Raw genomic sequence first — 21,139 nt, 5'->3', positions numbered from 1 at the left:
TGGGACTACAGGCGCCCGCCACCTCGCCCGGCTAGTTTTTTGTATTTTTTAGTAGAGACGGGGTTTCACCGTGTTAGCCAGGATGGTCTTGATCTCCTGACCTCGTGATCCGCCCGTCTCAGCCTCCCAAAGTGCTGGGATTACAGGCTTGAGCCACCCTGCCCGGCCTAAAATGGTTTTTAAAAAAGTAATACTCCATTTCTTCTCTGCTGTGTTTTTTACAAACCTGTTATTGAATGGCTTCTTCATTACTATCACCTGTCAATACAAATGTAAGCCAACAGTTTACAAATAATGTCTATAATTAAGAATTTTCCCATAATGAGTGTAAAAAAATTCACCCACTTTAAGTGTACATTTTGCTAATTTTAGTAAATTTATGGAGTGTAATCATCACCACAATCCAGTTTAAGAACATTTCCAATAACCCCCAAAGAGCTTGCATGTCCTGTTTCAGTCAATCATCATCCCCTATACCAACTTCAATACCCCTGCAACAACTGATCTGCTCTCTGTCATTACGAATTAGTTTGTATTTTGTCAAGTTTTATGTTAAGTAGAGTCACACATTACATACACGTTTGGCTCCTTTCACTCAGCATATTTATCTTGAAATATATTCATTTGTTGTATCAATATTTGTTCTTTTTTTATTGCAGAGTAGTATCCAATCGTATGGATATAACACACTTCGTTTATCCATTCATCCACTGATGGACATTTGGGTTTTTCTCAGTTTTTGCATATTACAAATAAAGCAGCTATGAACATTCATGTATAAGTCTTTGTACAAACATGTGCTTTCATTTCTCTTAGGCAAATACTTCGGAATGTAATTTCTAGGTTCTATGGTAAGTTTGTTTAACTTTTTAAGGAACTGCCAAATTGTTTCCCTAAGTGGCTCTACAATTTTACATTCCCAGTACGGAAATGAAGGTTTTAGGTTCTCCACATCCTCACCAATACCTATTATTGTCTCTTTTTCATTAAACTTGTTCCAGTGGCTATACAGTGGTATCTCATTGTGGTTTTAATAACCATTTCTAAAATAAGAAGGCTGAGTACAAGCGCTCACGCCTATAATCCCAACACTTTGGGAGACCGAGGCAGGCAGATTGCTAGAGCAAAGGAGTTCAATCCAGCCTGAGTAACATGGTGAAACCCTGTCTCTACAAAAAATACAAAAATTTCCTGGGCATGGTAGCCTGTAGTCCCAGATACTCAGGAGACTGAGGTAGGAAGACAGCTTGAGCCTGGGAGACAGAGGCTGCAGTGAGCCGAGATGGCACCACCGCACTCCAGCCTGGGCAACAGAGCCAGACCTTGTCTCAAAACATAATAATAATTAAAAAAAAAAAAACAAAAAACAACGTAAAATAACTAATGGTGCTGAGCATTTTTTCATGTGATTATTAGTTACTTTGGTTTTTGTTTTTGTTTGAGAAAGTGTCTTGGTCCAACGCCCACGCTGGAGTGCAGTGGCACGATCATAGCTCACTGCAGCCTTGACCTCCTGAGCTCAAGCAATCCTCCCACCTTAGCCACCCCAGCAGCTGGGACTACAGGTACATGCCACCATGCCCAGCTAATTTTTAAATTTTTCATACAAATGAGGTCTCACTATGTTGCTCAGGCTGGTCTCGAATTCCTGAGCTCAAGCAATCTTCCTACCTTGGACTCCCAAAGTGCTAGGATTATAGATGTGAGCCACCATGCCAAGTCTAATTTTATTAGCTACTTTGGTGAAATGTCTATTCTTTTGTCCATGTTTAATCTGAGTTTTTGGTCTCATTGTTGAATTATAAGAATTCCTGGCCAGGCACCATGGCTCATGCCTGTAATCCCAGCATTTCGACAGGCTAAGGCAGTGGATTGCTTGAGCCTAGGAGTTCAAAACCAGCCTGGGCAACATGGCGAAACCTTGTCTCCACAAAAGCTACTCCGGAGGCTGAGGTGGGAAGATCACTTGAAACCGGGGCGCTGAGTCTGCAGTGAGCCAAGATTGTGCCATTGTACTCCAGCCTGGACGACACAGTGAGACCCTGTGTCTCAAAATAATAATAATAATAATAATAATAATAATAATAATAATAATAAAGAGTTCCTTATATATCCTGAATTCATGCCTTTTCTCAGATATACTATTTGCAAATATTTTTTCACAGTCTGTAACATGCCTTTTCATTTCCTTAATAGCATCTTTTGAAGCACAAAAGTCTCTAATTTTGGTGTTCAAATTGGCAACTTCTTTTATGGATTGTGATTTTGGTGACATATTTAAGAAACCTCTGTCCAACCCAAGGTAACTGAGATTTTCTCCTATGCCTCCTTCTAGAAGTTTTATCATTTAGTTCTTACATTAGGTCTATGATCTACTTTGTTAATTTCTGTGTCAGACAATAGGTAAAAGGTCTAAATTTATCTTTTCTGCATATGGATATACAATACTCCAAAGAACAGAACAGGCCAGGTGCAGAGGCTGACGCCTGTAATCACAACAATCTGGTAGGCTGAGGTGGGCAGATCGCTTGAGCCCAGGAGTGCAAGAGCAGTTTGGGTAACATGGCGAAACCCCATTTCTACAAAAAATAAACAATTAGCCAGGTGTGGTGGCATGTGCCTGTAGTGCCAGCTACCCACCAGAAGGCTGACGTGAGAGGATCACCTGAGCCCTGGAGGCTGAGGCCGCAGGAACCCCTGATGGCGCCACTGCACTCCAGCCTGGGCAACAGAATGAAATCCTGTCTCAAAAAAATAAAGGGGGGGGAAAAAAAGCAGAAAATACCAGCAGACACTGGTAAATAAGGGAGATAATGAAAGATTATCTGATTTGGAGAAACTTTTTTAAAATTACTTAATAATATTGTATTTATACTCTGGAATATTTGCAAAATGTTATTATCAATTAGATAGAAAACATAACATTTATTAGAAGTTACAAGATGTGAAAATGTTTGAAGTGGTTTTTCAAGTCCTAAAGATTACACACACTGACTGAAGTAAAATGCATTTTTAACAGCACAAATATATCTTATGGGCAGAAAAAAAAAAAAAAAAAAAAACAGTAGCACCCAAGTGGCTATTTAAAATAATATTGTAGATTGAATTTCCAAATTATTTTCCAACTCTTGCTTCATAATCATGAGCACAATGCAGCTTAAGGTAGAAGTACAAAGGGAACCTTGAGATATTAATCCAGCTAACCATTGACTTTGCAGATGTTACTTGTTGTTAATTAACTCAAATTATTAAATATGGAATTAAGTAATGGTGGTAAAAGTATATTTAAAACTAAAAGCATTATGTATCAACAAAAAGTCATGATTTTAAAAAAACTTTTCTTATTTCAACCCATAAACTGGGCATTACCAGTTCTACATGGAGAAAAGTTATATCTACATATCAACTTTATTTATGATTTTTCTCTACTTATCTGTATACAAAATTTCTTTCAAAACCTGTTTTAAAAAAGAGGAAAAACTAAGGTCGGGCACAGTGGCTGACGCCTGTAATCCTAGCACTTTGGGAGGCCGAGGTGGGAGGATCACAAGGTCAGGAGATCGAGACCAGCCTGGCCAACGTGGTGAAACCCCGTCTCTACTAAAAATACAAAAATTAGCCAGGTGTAGTGGCAGGCGCCTATAGTCCCGGCTATTCTGAGGCTGAGGCAGGAGAATCACTTGAACCTGGGAGGCGGAGGTTGCAGTGAGCCAAGATCGCGCCACTGCACTCCAGCCTGGGTGACAAGACCAAAAACTCCGTCTCAAAAAAATAAATAAATAAAAATAAAAACAAAAAAAAAAAACTGTAAAAAATAAGCTAACATTATTGAACACGTTTCACATGGCTTATGTAACATTTTGAAACCTCAATGATAAATGATACAAAGCTAGCTTTGCTAATCCATGAAAATTCAATTTATATAACTTTTTATGAATACAGAGATTATGTAACTAAAAGTATATAAATAGCTTGCTGAAGCACTCTTATTCTATTGCTTTAACATCATTATTTTTCTAAAAAGGACTTTATGCATAATTTGAACATAATACATAAAAATTATATAACTAAAGCATATTCACAACAGGCAACATTTTGGCATCTACAATCTAGTGTTTTCTAGGATAACAGTTATTTAAACCAAAATTTTAAAAAGGGAAACATTTCTAAAATTATGAAGTTAATCTTATTAAATAGCACAGCTTAAAAGAAAATCAGGAGAATAAGTCATTTCTTACTGGGTCAATTTTATTCTCATTTTATCTTTTACATTTAGAAATACTAAAGGACAAAAAACGAGTATAGCTAAGATAGTGGTAGGACTGTGGGTGATTTTCTTTGAATTGTTTGTTTATTTATTTTTTTTTTTTGAGACAGAGTCTCGCTTAGTCGCCCAGGCTGGAGTGCAGTGGCGCGATCTCGGCTCACTGCAAGCTCCGCCTCCCGGGTTCACGCCATTCTCCTGCCTCAGCCTCCCGAGTAGCTGGGACTACAGGCGCCCACCGCCTCGCCCGGCTAATTTTTTGCATTTTTTTTTTAGTAGAGACGGGGTTTCACAGTGTTAGCCAGGATGGTCTCGATCTCCTGACCTTGTGATCCGCCCGCCTCGGCCTCCCAAAGTGCTGGGATTACAGGCGTGAGCCACCGCGCCCGGCCGAATTGTTTATTTTTTAAGATTAAGTTGTTTATAGCTTTTAAAACATCATGAGAAAAATAACATATTTCTCTGGCTACCAGACTAGAAAGAATATGAGTAGTATCACAACGATAACAAAAACAATGGTTTCTCTGCGAGAGTTCTTTATGAACTCCTCAAAGTCCATTTCTATTTCCTGGTAAGAGAGCACAGATTCTCTTGGCATCAGCAATAAGCAATGTTAGCCACTATACTCACTGATCACCTTAGTCCCTCTGTGCCTTAAGACTGGAATGATGCTAACAGTAAGAAGAGTTTCCATGGCCAGGCGTGGTGGCTCATGCCTGTAATCCGAGCACTTTAGGAGGCCGAGGCAGGTGGATCACCTGAGGTCAGGAGTTTGAGACCAGTCTGGCCAACATGGCAAAACCCCATCTCTATTAATAATACAAAAATGAGCTGGGCATGGTGACGTGTGCCTCTAATCCCAGCTACTCGTGAGGCTGAGGCTTGAACTCGGGAAGTGGAGGCTGCAGTGAGCCAAGATTGCGCCATTGCCCTCCAGCCTGGGCGGCAAAGCAAAACTCTGTCTCAAAAAAAAGAAAAAAAAAAGATAGTTTCCAATCTGTGAGCACAAACTTTGTGCCATATATAGTATTATGCATGTCTAGCCCCATCAAGAAACTGAAGCTTAGAAAGTTTAAGTGACTTACAAGCAAACAATAAGCAACACTTAAAATTCAAAGCTAATTCCAATTCTAAAGCTCACATTCTTTTCATAAATGACATCATGTTACCATACCTACTAAACATGTGGGCGTGTAGTTACTATCAAAAGCATTTTCATGCTACCAGATGCTTTTGCCACTGCTCCTGTCTTTTATAGTCACAATTAAAGTTACTGAAGTTATAGCAACTGACTCCACTTTGGGACTCCTCTGTTGGTATCTTTCCAACAGAAATGAAAACATATATATACACAAAGATTTGTACCCAAATGTTCACTGCAGCATTTTCAAAATAGCAAATACCGGAAACAATTCAAAACGCCCTTGACTTCTACCTACCTAGAGGAGCCTGCTCACTAGCCTTATAGATGTCATGTGTATCTCATCTTCATGACTAATGGCAGTACAGAAACACAAGTAGGACCAGAGCCCAGCCAGGGAATAAATCACTTAAACAATTCCAGCCAGGGGCAGTGGCTCATGCCTGTAATCCCAACACTTTGGGAGAGCAAGGTGGGCAGATCATAAGGTCAGGAGTTCAAGACAAGTCTGGCCAACATAGTGAAACCCCGTCTCTTCTAAAAATACAAAAAAAAATAGCTGGGCATGGTGGTATGCACCTGTAATCCCAGTTACTCAGGAGGCTGAGGCAGAGAATCATGTGAACCCGGGAGGTGGAGGTTGCAGTGAGCTGAGATCACACCACTGAACTCCAGCCTGGGCGACAGAACGAGATTCCATCTCAAAAAACAAAAAACAAACAAAAAAACATGCCATCACTGACAACTAGATAAACAAAATGTGGTATATCTATACAACAGAATGCTATAACTAATAAAATAAAAACTAATTACTGATACCTGCTACAACATGGATTAACCTCCTTAAAAAATTATGCTAACTTAGGCTGGGCCCAGTGGCTCATGTCTGTAATCCAAGCACTTTGGGAGGCCAAAGCAGGTGGATTGCTTGAACCCAGGAGTCGGAGACCAGGCTGGACAACATGGAGAAACCTTGTCTCTACAAAAAAATACAAAAATTAGCCAGACATGGTGACATGCACCTGTAGTCCTAGCTACTCGGGAGGCTGAGATGGGAGGATTGCTTGAGTCTGAGAAGCAGAGTTTGCAGTGAGCTATGATCGCCACTGCACTCCAGCTTGGGCAACAGAGCAAGACCTGCCTCAAAAAAAAAAAAAAAAAAAAATTATTCTAAGTAAAAGAAGCCAGACAGTAAAGACCATATATTATATGATTTCATTTATATGAAATGCCCACACAAGGCAAATCCATAGATACAGCAAATTAGAGGTTGAGAGGAATGAAAGCAGGAACAGAGACTGACAGCAAGAAAGCAGGAGGGATCTTCTGGGATTGATAAACATATTCTAAAACTGTATTATGGTCATTACTGCACAGCTCTAAATATACTTTTAAAAATTACTGAATTGGGCTGGGTGTGGTGGCTTTCATCTGCAATCCCAGCACTTTGGGAGGCCAAGGCAGGCAGATCACCTGAGGTCAGGAGTTCAAGACCAGTCTGACCAACATGGTGAAACCCCGTCTCTACCAAATAATACAAAAATTAGCTGGGTGTGGTGGCATGTACCTATATAGTCCCAGCTACTTGGAAGGCTAAGGTGGGAGAATCACTTGAACCCTGGAAGTGGAGGTTGTAGTGAGTGGAATATCGCACCACTGCACTACAGCATGGGCAACAAAGTGAGACCCTGTCTCAAAAAAAAAAAAAAAAATTACCAAATTGTACACTTTAAATGAATGAATTTTATAGTAGTTAAGTATACCTCAATAATTTTTAAAAAACATAAAACACTCTCTGCAAGATACAAAACTAGACATCAACAAATGAAAAAACATTCCATATTCTGGAATAGGAGGATGTCAACTCTCTGTAATATAATCTACAAATGCAATCCCAATAAAAATACCATCCTAGACCTCCCAACCCCCAATCACCTCCATGTAAACCAACTGATTATAAAGTTCACTTGGAAGAATAAACAAACAACAATATCTAGGAAAACATTAAAGATTCTACAATTAAATGAGTGTTCTTCCTGTACATGGACAGACAGAGCAATAAGACAGAGTAAAAACTCCATAAAAAGGCCCAAATGCATATGGAAAATTTAACATGTGACAAAAGTAGCATATTTCAAATCAACAGGAAAAAGATGCTAATGACCGGATTGGGGACAAATGGATAGTCAAATGAAAAAAAAATTGGGTCCATTTTTCATATTATACATAAGAATAAACACCAAATGGATCTATGCTCTAAATGTTCAAAATGAATTAAGTACAAGGACTGGGGGAAAATGGGCTAATTTTGCTACAACTTTGGAGTGGAAAAAGTATTCCTAAATACGACTCAAAATCCAGAAGCAGTAAGAATAAAAGTTGATAAATATGACTTGTGGAAAAAAATGTCGGCCGGGCATGGTGGCTCACGCCTAAAATCCCAGCACCCTGGGAGGTCGAGCAGGTGGATCACTTGAGCTCAGAAGTTCAAGACCAGCCTGGGCAATATGGCAAACTCCCGTCCCTACAAAAAAAATACAAAAATTAGCCGGGCGTGGGGGTGTGCACTTGTGGTCCCAGCTACTCAGCAAGCTGAGGTGGGAGGATCGCTTAAGCGTGGGAGGCTGAGGTTGCAGTGAGCCGAGAAAGCAACGCTATACTCCAACCTGGGTGACAGAGTGAGATCCTGTCTCAAGAAAAGAAAAAAAGAAAAAAAAATTGGCATATAAAGTATGTAAGTCAAGACACCACTAATTAATTTGTGAAAAATGTGTGTATTATATAGGATTTATATAGCTAATATATAAAAAGCTTCTAAAAATGGACAGAAGAATGAAGACCAACATCCTGATATCAAAACAGGCAAAAAATAAAAACAAAAAAATATGAACAGACTGAATACAGGAAAAGAAATGCAAATGACCTAAGGTTTTTAAAACATATGAAAAGATACACATTACACATTTTAAAAAATAAAAGAAATACAAATTTAAAATGTACTGACATACTATTCCTCAGCTATCAGATGGACCAAAAACCCCCTAAAATCTGACAACATATTCTGTTGGAAAGATTTTTGAGAAAACAGGCATCCTTGCTGGTGAGCATTCAAAATGGTTACAATCACCATGGAGAAAAATGTGGCCATATCTTACAAAATAACATATGCATTTGTCCTTTATTCAACAACTGCCTTCTATAATTCTATCCCAAAGACACACTGGCAAAAAAAATATGAAATGACATATACAAAAAGCTATTTATTGCAGGAATTTTTTTTTTTTTTTTTTTTTTGAGACGGAGTCCCACTCTTGTCACCCAGGCTGGAATGCAGTGGCACAATCTCTAGATCTCGGTTCACTGCAACCTCCACCTCCTGGGTTCAAGCAATTCTCCTGCCTCAGCCTCCTGAGTAGCTGAGATTACAGGCGCAGCCACTACGCCCGGCTAACTTTTGTATTTTTAGCAGAGACGGAGTTTCACCATGTTGGTCAGACTGGTCTTGAACTTCTGACCTCATGATCCACCTGCCTTGGCCTCCCAAAGTTCTGGGATTAAAGGTGGGAGCCACCGCACCGGGTCAAAAAAAGCTGTTTATTGCAATGCTATTTGTATTTAAAAAAAAAAAAAAAAAAGTCTGCAAACTGTTCATCAATAGGAGACTGGTTGAATACACTGGTACAACCATCCAAGGCAGTATGATGAAGCTTAACAACAAAAGGAATAAAAAGAAATGACACATACAGAGACACATACTTTCATTCCTCTACAGTATCTCTGTATACCCCAACAATAGTATATATTAAGTGAAAAAAGCAAGAGACACTTTTGAGTAAGAGAAGGGGGTCATATTTTGAGTTTATTTTTGAAGGAAAAAAAATGAAAGAATTAACCAAAACTAAAGACCTGAGTATATCTTGTTTTAAAGTTTTGCCTCTGAAGCCAGGTAAATGTTTTACATAATTTAAAAAGCAAAATTAAATTTTTTTAAAAATACCCTTAAAAAAGCCAACCCTGAAATAAATGAACCTAAATGCATGTGAAATTGGTGGCACAACCACACAGAAAACTGGCCAAGGGCAAAAAGGCACTATACAAAACAAAATACTTAAACTGTATTAATTAGAACTACTATATTAGGTTGGTGAAAAAGCAAGGGCAGTTTTGCCATTAAAAGTAATTTTTATGTTGAAACTAGTTCACTTATGTGTATGTATTTATGGTATATACAGGATAAGGCAAATAAGCAATGGTTAATATTAAGAATCAGAGTTTTCAGCATAAGAATACAAATATAAAACAACAACTTACATAAAAACCCTAATCCTAAACTTATAGTGGAAATATTCACTTAAAGATTTATTTTTTTCTAAATCTTTACATTCCTAGTTTTGTTAAAACAGTCAAAATGTGCTAGGCATGGTGGTTCAAACCACACCTGTAATCCCAGCAAATGAGGAGGCTAAGATAGGAGGATAAGTTGAGGCCAGGAAGTTGAGACCACACTGGGCAATGTAAGAAGATCTCATCTCTAAAAAAAAAATTAAAATAGAATTGAAAAATTAGTGGAGCAAGACAGCATGTGTTGTCGTCCCAAGTACTCAGAAGGCTGAGGAAGGAGGATCACTCGAGCCCAGGAGGTCAAGGCTGCAGAAAGCTATGAGTGCACCACTGCTCTGCAGCCTAGGCGACAGAGTGAGACCTTGTCCCTTTAAAAAAAAAAAAAAAAAAATTAGGTTAAATTCAAAAAAGCCAAAAGCATTGGCAACCCAGTAGAGCAAAAAACACCTTAATTCCCAGACTTTAGTCTCTATCACCTCCCAATAAAAGAAAATCGGGCCAGGTGCGGTGGCTCACACCTGTAATCCCAGCACTTGAGGAGGCTGAGACAGGCGGATCATGAGGTCAGGAGATCGAGACCATGCTGGCCAACACGGTAAAACCCCATCTCTACTAAAATACAAAAAGTTAGCCAGGTATGGTGGTGCGCGCCTGTAGTCCCAGCTACCCAGGAGACCGAGGCAGGGGAATCACTTAAACCCAGGAGGCGGAGGTTGCAGTGAGCCAAGATCACACCACTGCACTCCAGTCTGGCGAAAGAACAAGACTCTGTCTCCAAAAAAAAAAAAAAAAAAAAAAAAAAAAAGTCAGGAGTTCTTAAAGGAACAGCTGTTTCTAGGTCTGCGGCAGGAACTATAGGTTAATCTGCACCAATCTGACATACCAGAGAGTAGGGAAGTCATCAAAGACCACTAGGATGGCATCAAAAGGACAATGACCCAGTCTGAAGATGTTCCCAATGGCCAAAGATGAAATCATTTTAAAAAATATAAAAAGACTGCAACAAAGTGAAATCCATCAAATATACTAAAATTCATGCATTCATGATACTGAAAACCAAAAACACCTCTTTGGATGCCGCTAGAATACCAAGTCATTCTGAGAAGTGGTAAATGAAGGAAGAAAATCAAGCATTCATCTCGCCTTTCCTGTCTGAACAGAATTTCAGAATAACCAATTAGCTGATGAACGAAGTGTTCTTCCTTCATAGAAGAATCTCAGATAATAAACTTAAGCAAAGTGATAGAATATCAAGGCTGGGAGTGGTGGCTCACGCCTGTAATCCCAGAACTTTGGGAGGCCGAGGCACGCATATCACCTGAGGTTAGGAGTTTGAGACCAGCATGACCAACATGGAGAAACCTCATCTCTACTAAAAATACAAAATTAGCCAAGTATGGTAGCATAAGCCTGTAATCCCAGCTACTCGGGAGGTAGAGGCAGGGGAATCACTCGAACCCGGGGGACAGAGGTTGCAGTGAGCTGAGATCACATCTTTGCACTCCAGCCTGGGCAACAAAAGCGAAACTCCATCTCAAAAAAAAAAAAAAAAAATCAGTATTTTGCAACCCCTAATATAATGAATCTCGGCAAGACCATTAATAACTGCTAAAAAACATTACAGAAAACAGTGAAGGGGAACTTTATAATGGAAGGATCAGAATGACACCTGAACCCTCTGATCAAGCTCAATATGTGACGCAACAGACAGCACATAGTATCACCAACAAAGTACTGCCGGGACTAAACTTGAACCTAATCAAGCTTTTAGACCTAACTATCAGTTTACAGAAACGATGCCATATATAAAATAGAATTAAACCATGTGTGTTGAAGTCTCTATGAGTAAAATGATATCTACAATTGTTCTGAAACTCTCCAGGAAAAAAAAAGAGGGGTTAGAAATGAAATATGAATGGTGGAATGTCAACAACTGAAGCGAGATAATGAGTATATGGGGGAGTTCATTGCATATTTCTGTTTTTGTATATGTCTAAAAGTTCCCAAATAAAATCATAAAACCAAAAAAAAAAAAATCAATGCTATTTTTCAAAAAGAGGGACAGAAGTATTCACAGCCTTAGATATAATTCCTGATCCTGGGACTCTACAATTCCAAGGGTTATCTTTTTAAGCAAACTTTTAAAAAAGCTTAAAAAGTCAATACAGTATGGACTACACATGGAAAACATATATATACAGCTACTGGATAATTTTTTAAGGCCCAATATAAGGTAAAATGACACCTGTAGTTTGAGACAAAGTTTCTAGTGATGCATCACTCATGGAGTCAGTAAGTGCCATATCTCACACAAAGCAGATGAGGATCCTATGCTCTCACAAATTGTGATGACTTAAAAAATGGTTCTAGCAATTACCAAGACATCAATGTCTATGATGCTTGTGTGGATAAAATTATTTTCAGGAAGGGTGCGTAATAATCACTAATTCTAAATTAAAATTTTTTCAATATTTTATATGTAAATAAGGTAATAAGACATATGACTATTTTAACAACAGCCTTAAAACTTTGTATTTCAAAGCAAGATAGACAAAACTTCTTTTTCTCCTCAGTGGTAAAATGGGACTGACTTAAGCTCTCTTATTTAGGAGCATATTTGACATTTACATTTCCTTCAAGACTGAAGGAGATATAATCTATAATACCTATTAATTTTAAAGTTAATAAAGTATCAGGAAGTCCTCATATCCACAATTAATTGGGAAACCCAAGGTTTTAGTGCTACTAAATGTTAATTACTTCCAGTAAGGTTCTCTGAATAGATCCTAGAAATACATTACTAAAATTAACACCCATTCTCAAACCTAGCTTCTGTTAGGTTATTTTAAATATCTGAAGTTCTTTACAAATATTATAGGAACAAAACAGAATGTATAAATTATCAGCCTCACTGGCAACTGGGAAAAACTCAATGTCCAACAGGCTTGCTAATAGCCCAAGTAACATATCACTTCGGCTTTCTATAAAGAAAGTTATGTATAGAAATAAAGTTAAAATAATAAAAAATAAAGAGTTAAAGTTAAAAGCCAATTAATGGGACAGCAAAAAGGGAATATTTTCCAGAAATCTGTTGATTATAACCAATAAACTGGTTATGTGCAGTGGCTCACACCTATAATCCAGCACTTTGGGAGGCCGAGACAGGCAGATCACTTCAGCCCAGGAGTTTGAGATCAGCCTGGGCAACATGACAAAACCCTGTCTCTACGAAAAAAAAAAAAAAAAAAACATTAGTCATGTGTGGTTGCACACACCTGCTGCTGTCCCAGCTACTAAGGAGGCTGAGGTGGGAGCATCACCTGAGCCCAGGGAGGTTGAGGCTGCAGCAAGTCGTAATTGAGCCACTGCACTCCAACCTGGGCAACAGACAAGGCTCTGTCTCAAAAAGCAAACAAAACCAAACCAAAAAGAACCACAAATAAACTGATGATGTAAAGTCAGTTAATTATATACAACTGTTGTGTCTTGGAGTGTTTTAAGATATTACAAAATACTTAAAATGTAGAACATTCTTCCATCAGTTTATTTCCCAATAGCCGATAAATATTGATGCACCAATATGGTTTGGCTGTGTCCCCACCCAAATCTCACCTTGAACTGTAATAATGCCCACATGCCAAGAAGGGGCCAGGTGGAGAAAACTGAATCTTGGGGACAATTTTCCCACATACCATGTTCTCATGGTAGTGAACAAGTCTCATGAGATCTGATGATTTTATAAATGCGAGTTCCCCTGCACAAGCTCTCTCTCACCTGCTGCCATGTAAAATGTGACTTTGCTCCTCATTCACTTTCTGCCATGATTGTGAGGCCTGCCCCGCCATGTGGAACTGTAAGTCAATTAAACCTCTTTCCTTTATAAATCACACAGTCTTGGTCGGGTGTGGTGGCTCACACCTGTAATTCCAGTCTTTTGGGAGGCCGAGGTGGGCAGTGGATCTCTTGAGGCCAGGAGTTCGAGACCAGCCCAGCCATCATGGTGAAACCCAGTCTCTACTAAAAATACAAAAATTAGCCAGGCGTGGTGGCGCAGGCCTGTCATCCCAGCTACTCGGGAGGCTGAGGCAGGAAAGTCACTTTAACCCAAGAGGCGGAGGTTACAGTGAGCCCAGATTATACCACTGCACTCCAGCCTGGGCCACAGAGTAAGACTGTCTCAAAAAAATAATCAGAACGAATTACCCAGTCTCGGGTATGTCTTTATTAGCAACATAAGAATGAACTAATACAGTAAATTGGTACAGAGTGGACCACTGCTGTAAAGATATCTGAAAATGTGGAAGCAACTTTCGAACTGGGTAACTGGCAGACTTTGGAAAAGTTTGGAGAGCTCCAAAGAAGATAGGAAGATATGGGAAAGTTCGGAACTTCCTAGAGACTTGTTGAATGGTTTTGACCAAAATGCTGATAGTGATACGGACAATAAAGTCCAGGCTGAGGTAGCCTCAGATGAAGACAAGGAACTTCTTGGGAACTGGAATAAATGGGTCACTCCTGCTATGCAAAGAGACTGGCAGCATTTTGCCTCTGCCTTAGAGGTCTGTGGAACCTTGAACTTGACAGAGATGATTTAGGGTATCTGGCAGAAGTAATTTCTAAGAGCAAAGCATTCCAGAGGAAGAAGAGCACAAAATTAAAATTTGCAGCCTGACAATGTGATAAAAAAGAAAAACCCATTTTCTGGGGGAGAAATTCAAGCCAGCTACAGAAATTTGCATAAGTTATGTGGAACTAAATGTTAACAGGTATAACTACCCAATGCCTGTACCATCATTGTATCTAGGAACTAACTTGCTTCTAATTTTACAGGCTCATAGGCAGAAGGGACTTGCCTTGTCTCAGATGAGACTTTGGACTGTGGACTTCTGAGTTAATACTGAAATGAGTTAAGACTTCAGGGGACTGTTGGGAAGGCATGATTGGTTTTGAAATGTGAGGACATGGGATTTGGGAGGGGCTGGGGCAGAATGATATGGTCTGGCTGTATCCCTACCCAAATCTCACCCTGACTTGTAATAATCCCCATGTGTCATGGACGAGGCCAGACGGACATAATTCAGGTAGGCAATTTTCCACATACCATGTTCTCATGGTAGTTAGTAAGTCTCATGAGATCTGATGGTTTTATAAATGGGAGTTCCCCTGCACAAGCTCTCTTTTGCCTGCTGCCATGTAAGACGTGACTTTGCTCCTCATTCACCTTCTGCCATAACCGTGAGGCCTCCCCAGCCATGTGGAACCCCTTTCCTTTATAAATTACCCAGTCTCAGGTATGTCTTTATTAGCAGTGTGAGAATGGATTAATAAATGCACATTGTAAGAAAAAGTTGTCCCAGAAGCTCCAGACTAATACCCAATCATCCATACAAATCATATCAACATTTAGTAAATAAATCAAATTAAAAGTTCAGACATTACAACTCTATCCAGAAAGCCTGAGTTCAAGTTCTAGTTCTACCATTTGAATTACCTAAGACTTTTTGCCAAATCACTTTATTTGAATCACTCAAAATATGACTAGGAAATAACCTATCTCCTAAGAATCTAAGGAAGTTAATTATTTGAAAGAGCTGAGATTTCTTGACAATAAAGTTAAGTCCCATTAATATTTCAGTTTAACTATTCTGAAAATAGTTTTTAAAAAATCATTCCAAACTGATTTTCCAAATGTTTCATCTGTAATATGAGTGTGACGATAATGGAATCCATCTCATATGAGTACTGGAAGGATTCAATGAGAATACACATAAAATAGAACATTACTAGCACAGAGTAAGCACTCAACCAGTGTTAGGTATTTTTATTACCAGCATGATATTAGCATCGAGGAATTTAATGCAAACTTCTTGGAGGGTATTCTGGTAACAATAGCTAACAACACTTTCAATGCATATACCCTCTGAAACACTTTTAGAAATTATTCCTTAAGATACACTTACATAGGTGTACAAAATGCAAGCTCAAGTTTGCTCAATGCAGCAAATATTCACTGACAAAAGCTGATTAAATACATTATCATACAAAGGGAATACTACGCAAATGTCAAAAAGAATGAGATAACTATACATGGTGATATAAAAAGAGCCACATTATTTATCCTTGAATAGGCTTTCACATTTTCTAAGGGAGATAAGAAACTACTAATAGTGATTACTTCTGGGTAATAGTAAGACTGGAGGATATGAAGAACAGATAACCTTTTATCTTCTATTTTAAACTTACTAGATACTTTTAAAATTCCATATCATGTGAATATTATTAAATCATTATTTTTTTAAAAAATAGTTTACAGAAATCACTTGTCTAGAAACCAGAAAACATTGGGTGTTCTTGGTTTCAACATTTTGGATTTCTGTTTCTAATGTTTGAGGGTAATGTCTGAAAATAATGTAATTAAAATAATGTAATCCTTCCAAGAAAGGCAGTAAAAAAAAAGAAAACTTGCTACAATAATTATTAAATAAGATTTTTAAATGCATTAAGTTTGGACTTCTCTTTAATACTTGGGACTATATGAACCCCTGGCACTGATAATGACATTCAATTACTATATTCTCATTCCCCTAGAAACACCAGCTCCTTAGAACTTCTGCTCCACATCAACCATCCTGTCTCATTAACTTCAAGCACAAATTGAGCTCTGCTGTTCTCGCTCCCAAAACCAGTACGTGCACATTCTGACCACCTGAGAAAAAAGTGACAATTAAGCAAGACAACCCCTCATTTCCCTTATTTTCAGGAAACCTCTGGGAATGGTTATTCTACACTCTTCTCAGCTGGCTATACATGATCAAAATGAACTCTTCTCAAAAAAGTATTTGTGTAGGTTAAAACTGATCTGAACATGGCCAAGCCTAAGATTAAGAACAAGGTTACTGGTTTTAGGGTTCTGGCAAAAATAGAAAAATGAAAATGAAAAAGGAAAGAAATTCGTGGAAAAGGAAGGGACTCATAAATAAGAACAGAAGAAGAAATGGCACATCCAAAAGTAGACTAGCAAGCCCTGACCTTAACAGGCAAGACATAAGGTAAAACTGAGAAAGCTTATGTTAGTATTAGAAACCATGACTTAGCTAACCCTTTAGAAAGCTCCCCCTAAGCCCACTGCCCTATTCACTAATTTCACAAGAAATTAATCTTTTCCCTCAGTTCAGACAGCTCTTCAATGCTCACTTCAACAGCTCCCTTTAAATCACAACTGTAAAAGTGATGCATTATCTTAGGATGGTCTGTATATATGGAACATACATTTCAGGACTGTCTGCAAATAAACTTATTCTACTTACGTATCACATTTACTGTGTGTGTGTGAGAGAGTGTCGGTGCGCATGAGCAAGGGCACATATGTGCAAGAGCACTGACAGGAAATAGTCCCTATCCAATTTTAATTGATGTATTGTATGCACTGTCAGGACTAAAAGTCTCTGGGTTCTAGTATTAGAATAAAAGTTACTACTCAAATACCTGAAATTATTTTTCAACTATAATGAACATGATAACAGCAAACAACAAGAACACAGCACTTAAAGAAAAAATATTGAGAGGCCAAGGCAGGTGGATTGCCTGAGCTAAGGAGTTCAAGACCAGCCTGAGCAACTTGACAAAACCCATCTCTACAAAAAATACAAAAATAAGCCAGGTGTGGTGGTGTGTGCCTATAGTCCCAGCTACTTGAGAGGCTGAGGTGGGAGGACGGCTTGAGCCCAGGAGGTGAAGGTTGCAGTGAACCAAGATTGCATCACTGTACTCCAGCCTGAGCAACAAAGCCAGATGCTGACTCAAAAAAAAAAGAAAAAATAATATTAACCAGTCTCTTTTAGTTACTAGAACTGTTCTTACTATGGTTGAATCCATCATACAGGGAGCTGAAAAAGTATTAATAAAAGTCAAGCATATTAAAGAAACACAAGGAAAAAAATGTGTACCATAAATTAAGAACACATATAAAATATAATCTAATACGTATAAAATGTATCTAAATAAAGCCAGGTGCGGTGGCTCATGCTTCTAGTCCCATCATTTTGGAAGGCCAAGGCAGGCAGATAATTTGAGGTCAGGAGTCAAGACTAGCCTGGCCAACATGGTAAAACCTTGTCTCTACTAAAAATACAAAAATTAGCTAGGCATGGTGGTGGGTGCCTGTAATCCTGGCTACCTGGGAGGCTGAGACAAGAGAATTGCTTGAACCCGGGAGGCGGAGGTTGCAGTGAGTCGAGATTGCGCCACTGCACTCCAGCCTGAGGGACAGAGTGAGACTCTGTTTCAGAAAAAAAAAAAAAAAAAAAGGAATCAATGGCTATTCCCCCAAAAATCTCTGACTTATTTTTGTCACTAGAAATTTTTTAAATTTTTATCTTAGCATTGGAGTCATGGTTTAATACTGCAATTGGTAATTTAAATGGCTTAAAAATAAAAGTTAATAGAGCCTGATAGTAATTTTAAATAAAATCAGTAAGACACAAACAAAAAATTAAGCACATATACAATGCAATCGGTTCCATGTTTTACTCAGCTTAAACATTTTTACCTGAGGGAACAGCTGAATTGTTTTGGTGGTTTTCACTGGCAGAAACAAACAAATCTTCTTCTCCTTCAGTTGATGAGCTAGAAGAGGATTCGCTGCTGAGGTCATTCTCACTGGAACTACTAGAACTAGGTAGCAAGGCATATTTTCTTCGCGCTAACACTTCTCGTTTCTTCCTCTGCATTAATATCCTCTCTTTTTGTTTCTGTGTCCTCTGTGAGGAATTATTTTTTACAAATCTCTTTCTGCATGGAAGTCTCCGTAATGAACTGCTATGTAAACAGGGTCTTTTCATTAACAATCCTGATACAGATTCTGTCTCAGTCCGAGGCCACTTATGAGACCGTGCACTATGGCTTCTACTTTTAGCACTCAAAATGGTCTGGGAATGTCTTACAGGGACTTCTTTATCCTCATCTGAAGTCACAGTATCAGAATCTCCAAAATGCAGACTAGATGAAGGAGAAGAAAGACAATCACTAAAAGAGGAATCATTATCTTCATCACTTGGTGCTCCTAGGTGTTGCCTCAGTCCTAATATTCCCTGGTTTTCTTTAACACAATTCTGCACATACGAAGGGCCAGCCTGCTGGCTTTTGCGTTTTTTCCTCACAACGACACTTTTTTCTTGTTCTTGCTGGTTACCATTCATGTCCTTCTCTTGTTTTTGAGAATCATCACAAAGGTGAGAGAATTCATTCCCCACTTTACTATTAATCATCTCAACTCCTGCAGGAAAACTTTTGGCTGCCCCAATGGGCTCTGGATGCAAAAGGATCCCTTTCAGACTCTCCTGTGTCTTTGGTGCATCAGAAGGAATCTCACTCTTCATATCCACTTTTAAGGTGTAGAGCTCGTTATATTCAGGAGTCCATTGAGACATGGGAAACTTTAAGGAAAGCCTAGAAGACAAAATTAGATATTTAAAAGAATTTTAATGTGTTTTATTATACTATTTAACTGAAGAGTTCTCAAATTCCACCAAGAAGGTCCCTTATAAAGGCAGAACTGTCTTTTCCTCATCAGTGCACAAAATGTCTGTTATGAATTATTTTACTGTTCTTATAAAACATTGTTCTCTGGTCACTCTACTCATGCACCCAATTTTTAGAAATACAGTAAATATAGAGCATAAGCCTACTTAAAAACTTCTATTGGCCGGGCGCGGTGGCTCACGCCTGTAATCCCAGCACTTTGGGAGGCCGAGACGGGCGGATCACGAGGTCAGGAGATCGAGACCATCCTGGCTAACACGGTGAAACCCCGTCTCTACTAAAAAGAAGTACAAAAAACTAGCCGGGCGAGGTGGCGGGCGCCTGTAGTCCCAGCTACTGGGGAGGCTGAGGCGGGAGAATGGCGTAAACCCGGGAGGCGGAGCTTGCAGTGAGCGGAGATCCGGCCACTGCACTCCAGCCTGGGCGACAGAGCGAGACTCCGTCTCAAAAAAAAAAAAAACTTCTATTAATCAAAAACTGATCTTGTTGCATATCTTACTACCTTCAGCAACATAACATATTTGGTCAAATCAAACAATTACTTCAAAACCTATTTCAGTGAAATATAGACAAAAGGATTCGAATTCAAAAGACTAGTCAACATGTTTTACTCCTGGTATGACATTTTTAAGTGGTTATTAAATATTTCTGTACATCTAGATGGTTACATTAGATTGATACTATTAATAATGAGCTAATGAATATAAGCTTCTCTTTTCTATGTTTTTTTCCTTCATACCATTCTATTAATTCTCTAATGAGAATCTGAATTCTCCTGATAATAGGCACAACTACTGCATTTCAGTTTTAGATACAGAAAGATTACAGCCAAGACTTTGGGCTGCTGAAGATTATTCAGTTAAATAAACAGTACAGCAGAATATAAAATCAAACTTTGTACAGCTAATCTATCTAAATCATTCAACATCTTAAATTACGAGCTGCCAAAAGGAGATATGAATTTAAAGCATTTACATCAATGCAATGTACATATGAAAATAACTTAAAATTAGTAAATATCATGACAAAATGAAACATATTCATCAGAAAGGCAGTTACTGTGACAAACGAAGAGCTTCACTGGTGTAAAATATGAGTAAACACTGTTAACATATTTTTAACAAGTTTTTATTAAGTATAGCATACACATATAGTCTAAGTTTATAGATCAATGAACACTAACAAAATGAACACCTCTATGTAACTGGCAAACAGATAGAGAAACAACATAACCAGCACCCTAGAAATCCTCTTGCCATTACTACAACCCACCGAGTTGTTAACCACTATTCTAACTTCTGACACCATAGATTTGTTTTGTCCATAAAATACATTTTTAAACCAGTTCCTAAAAAGCGAGTAAAACAGCTGTTTTGTAAGCAAGTATTTTCCCTCTCTACAAATGGGTTACAGAAATATATAATCTTACAGGTCTCCCATGTTACTGTAGTATACAACTTTATTATCAGAACAAATGACAATAATTAAGGCATAGAATGGCCTATTCCTACAAAAAGCTATCAAAACCACTATCTTCTTTTATTCTTATTTACAAGGACAGGCAGTGCTGTATCCAAGATCAGCCATCAAGCCCTATCTGTAGTTCAGCAGGATCAGTGATAAACCAGGAACACAAAGATGAGTGAACATGAGCATGGCAATGAGCAAATTACAGAAGGCAGCCAGTCAGACAAGGATCATTTTAATTAAAGGCAAGAAAACAGAAGTCACAATGATAAAACACAGGTACATGTGATCTAAGAGTTGAACGGGATCAAATAGGATGGCTATAATAAAGAAGACAGGTAATAACAAGTGTTAGAGAGGATGCAAAAAAAAAAAAAAATTGGAAC

The 21,139-nt window shown here is 38.4% G+C and overlaps 1 protein-coding gene across 15 annotated transcripts in view; it reads right to left on the bottom strand.

Moving 5' to 3' along the window:
* The window catches only part of RNF111 (ring finger protein 111), a 112,193-nt gene that overhangs the window by 48,367 nt on the left and 42,687 nt on the right, over positions 1 to 21,139 (bottom strand). For all 15 annotated transcript variants that reach the window (XM_005559664.5, XM_005559667.5, XM_065547985.2 and 12 more), the window contains exon 2: positions 18,295 to 19,193. In XM_005559664.5, coding sequence (XP_005559721.1) covers positions 18,295 to 19,174 — 880 coding nt within the window. In that variant the 5' untranslated portion in view covers positions 19,175 to 19,193. The remainder of the gene's footprint in view (positions 1 to 18,294; positions 19,194 to 21,139) is intronic.

The sequence above is a fragment of the Macaca fascicularis genome, chromosome 7 (genome assembly GCF_037993035.2).
Source record: "Macaca fascicularis isolate 582-1 chromosome 7, T2T-MFA8v1.1".
In the NCBI taxonomy this organism is placed as follows: domain Eukaryota; kingdom Metazoa; phylum Chordata; class Mammalia; order Primates; family Cercopithecidae; genus Macaca; species Macaca fascicularis.
The sequence above is the reverse complement of the archived record's forward strand: the minus strand, read 5'-3'. Positions and strand labels throughout refer to the sequence as shown.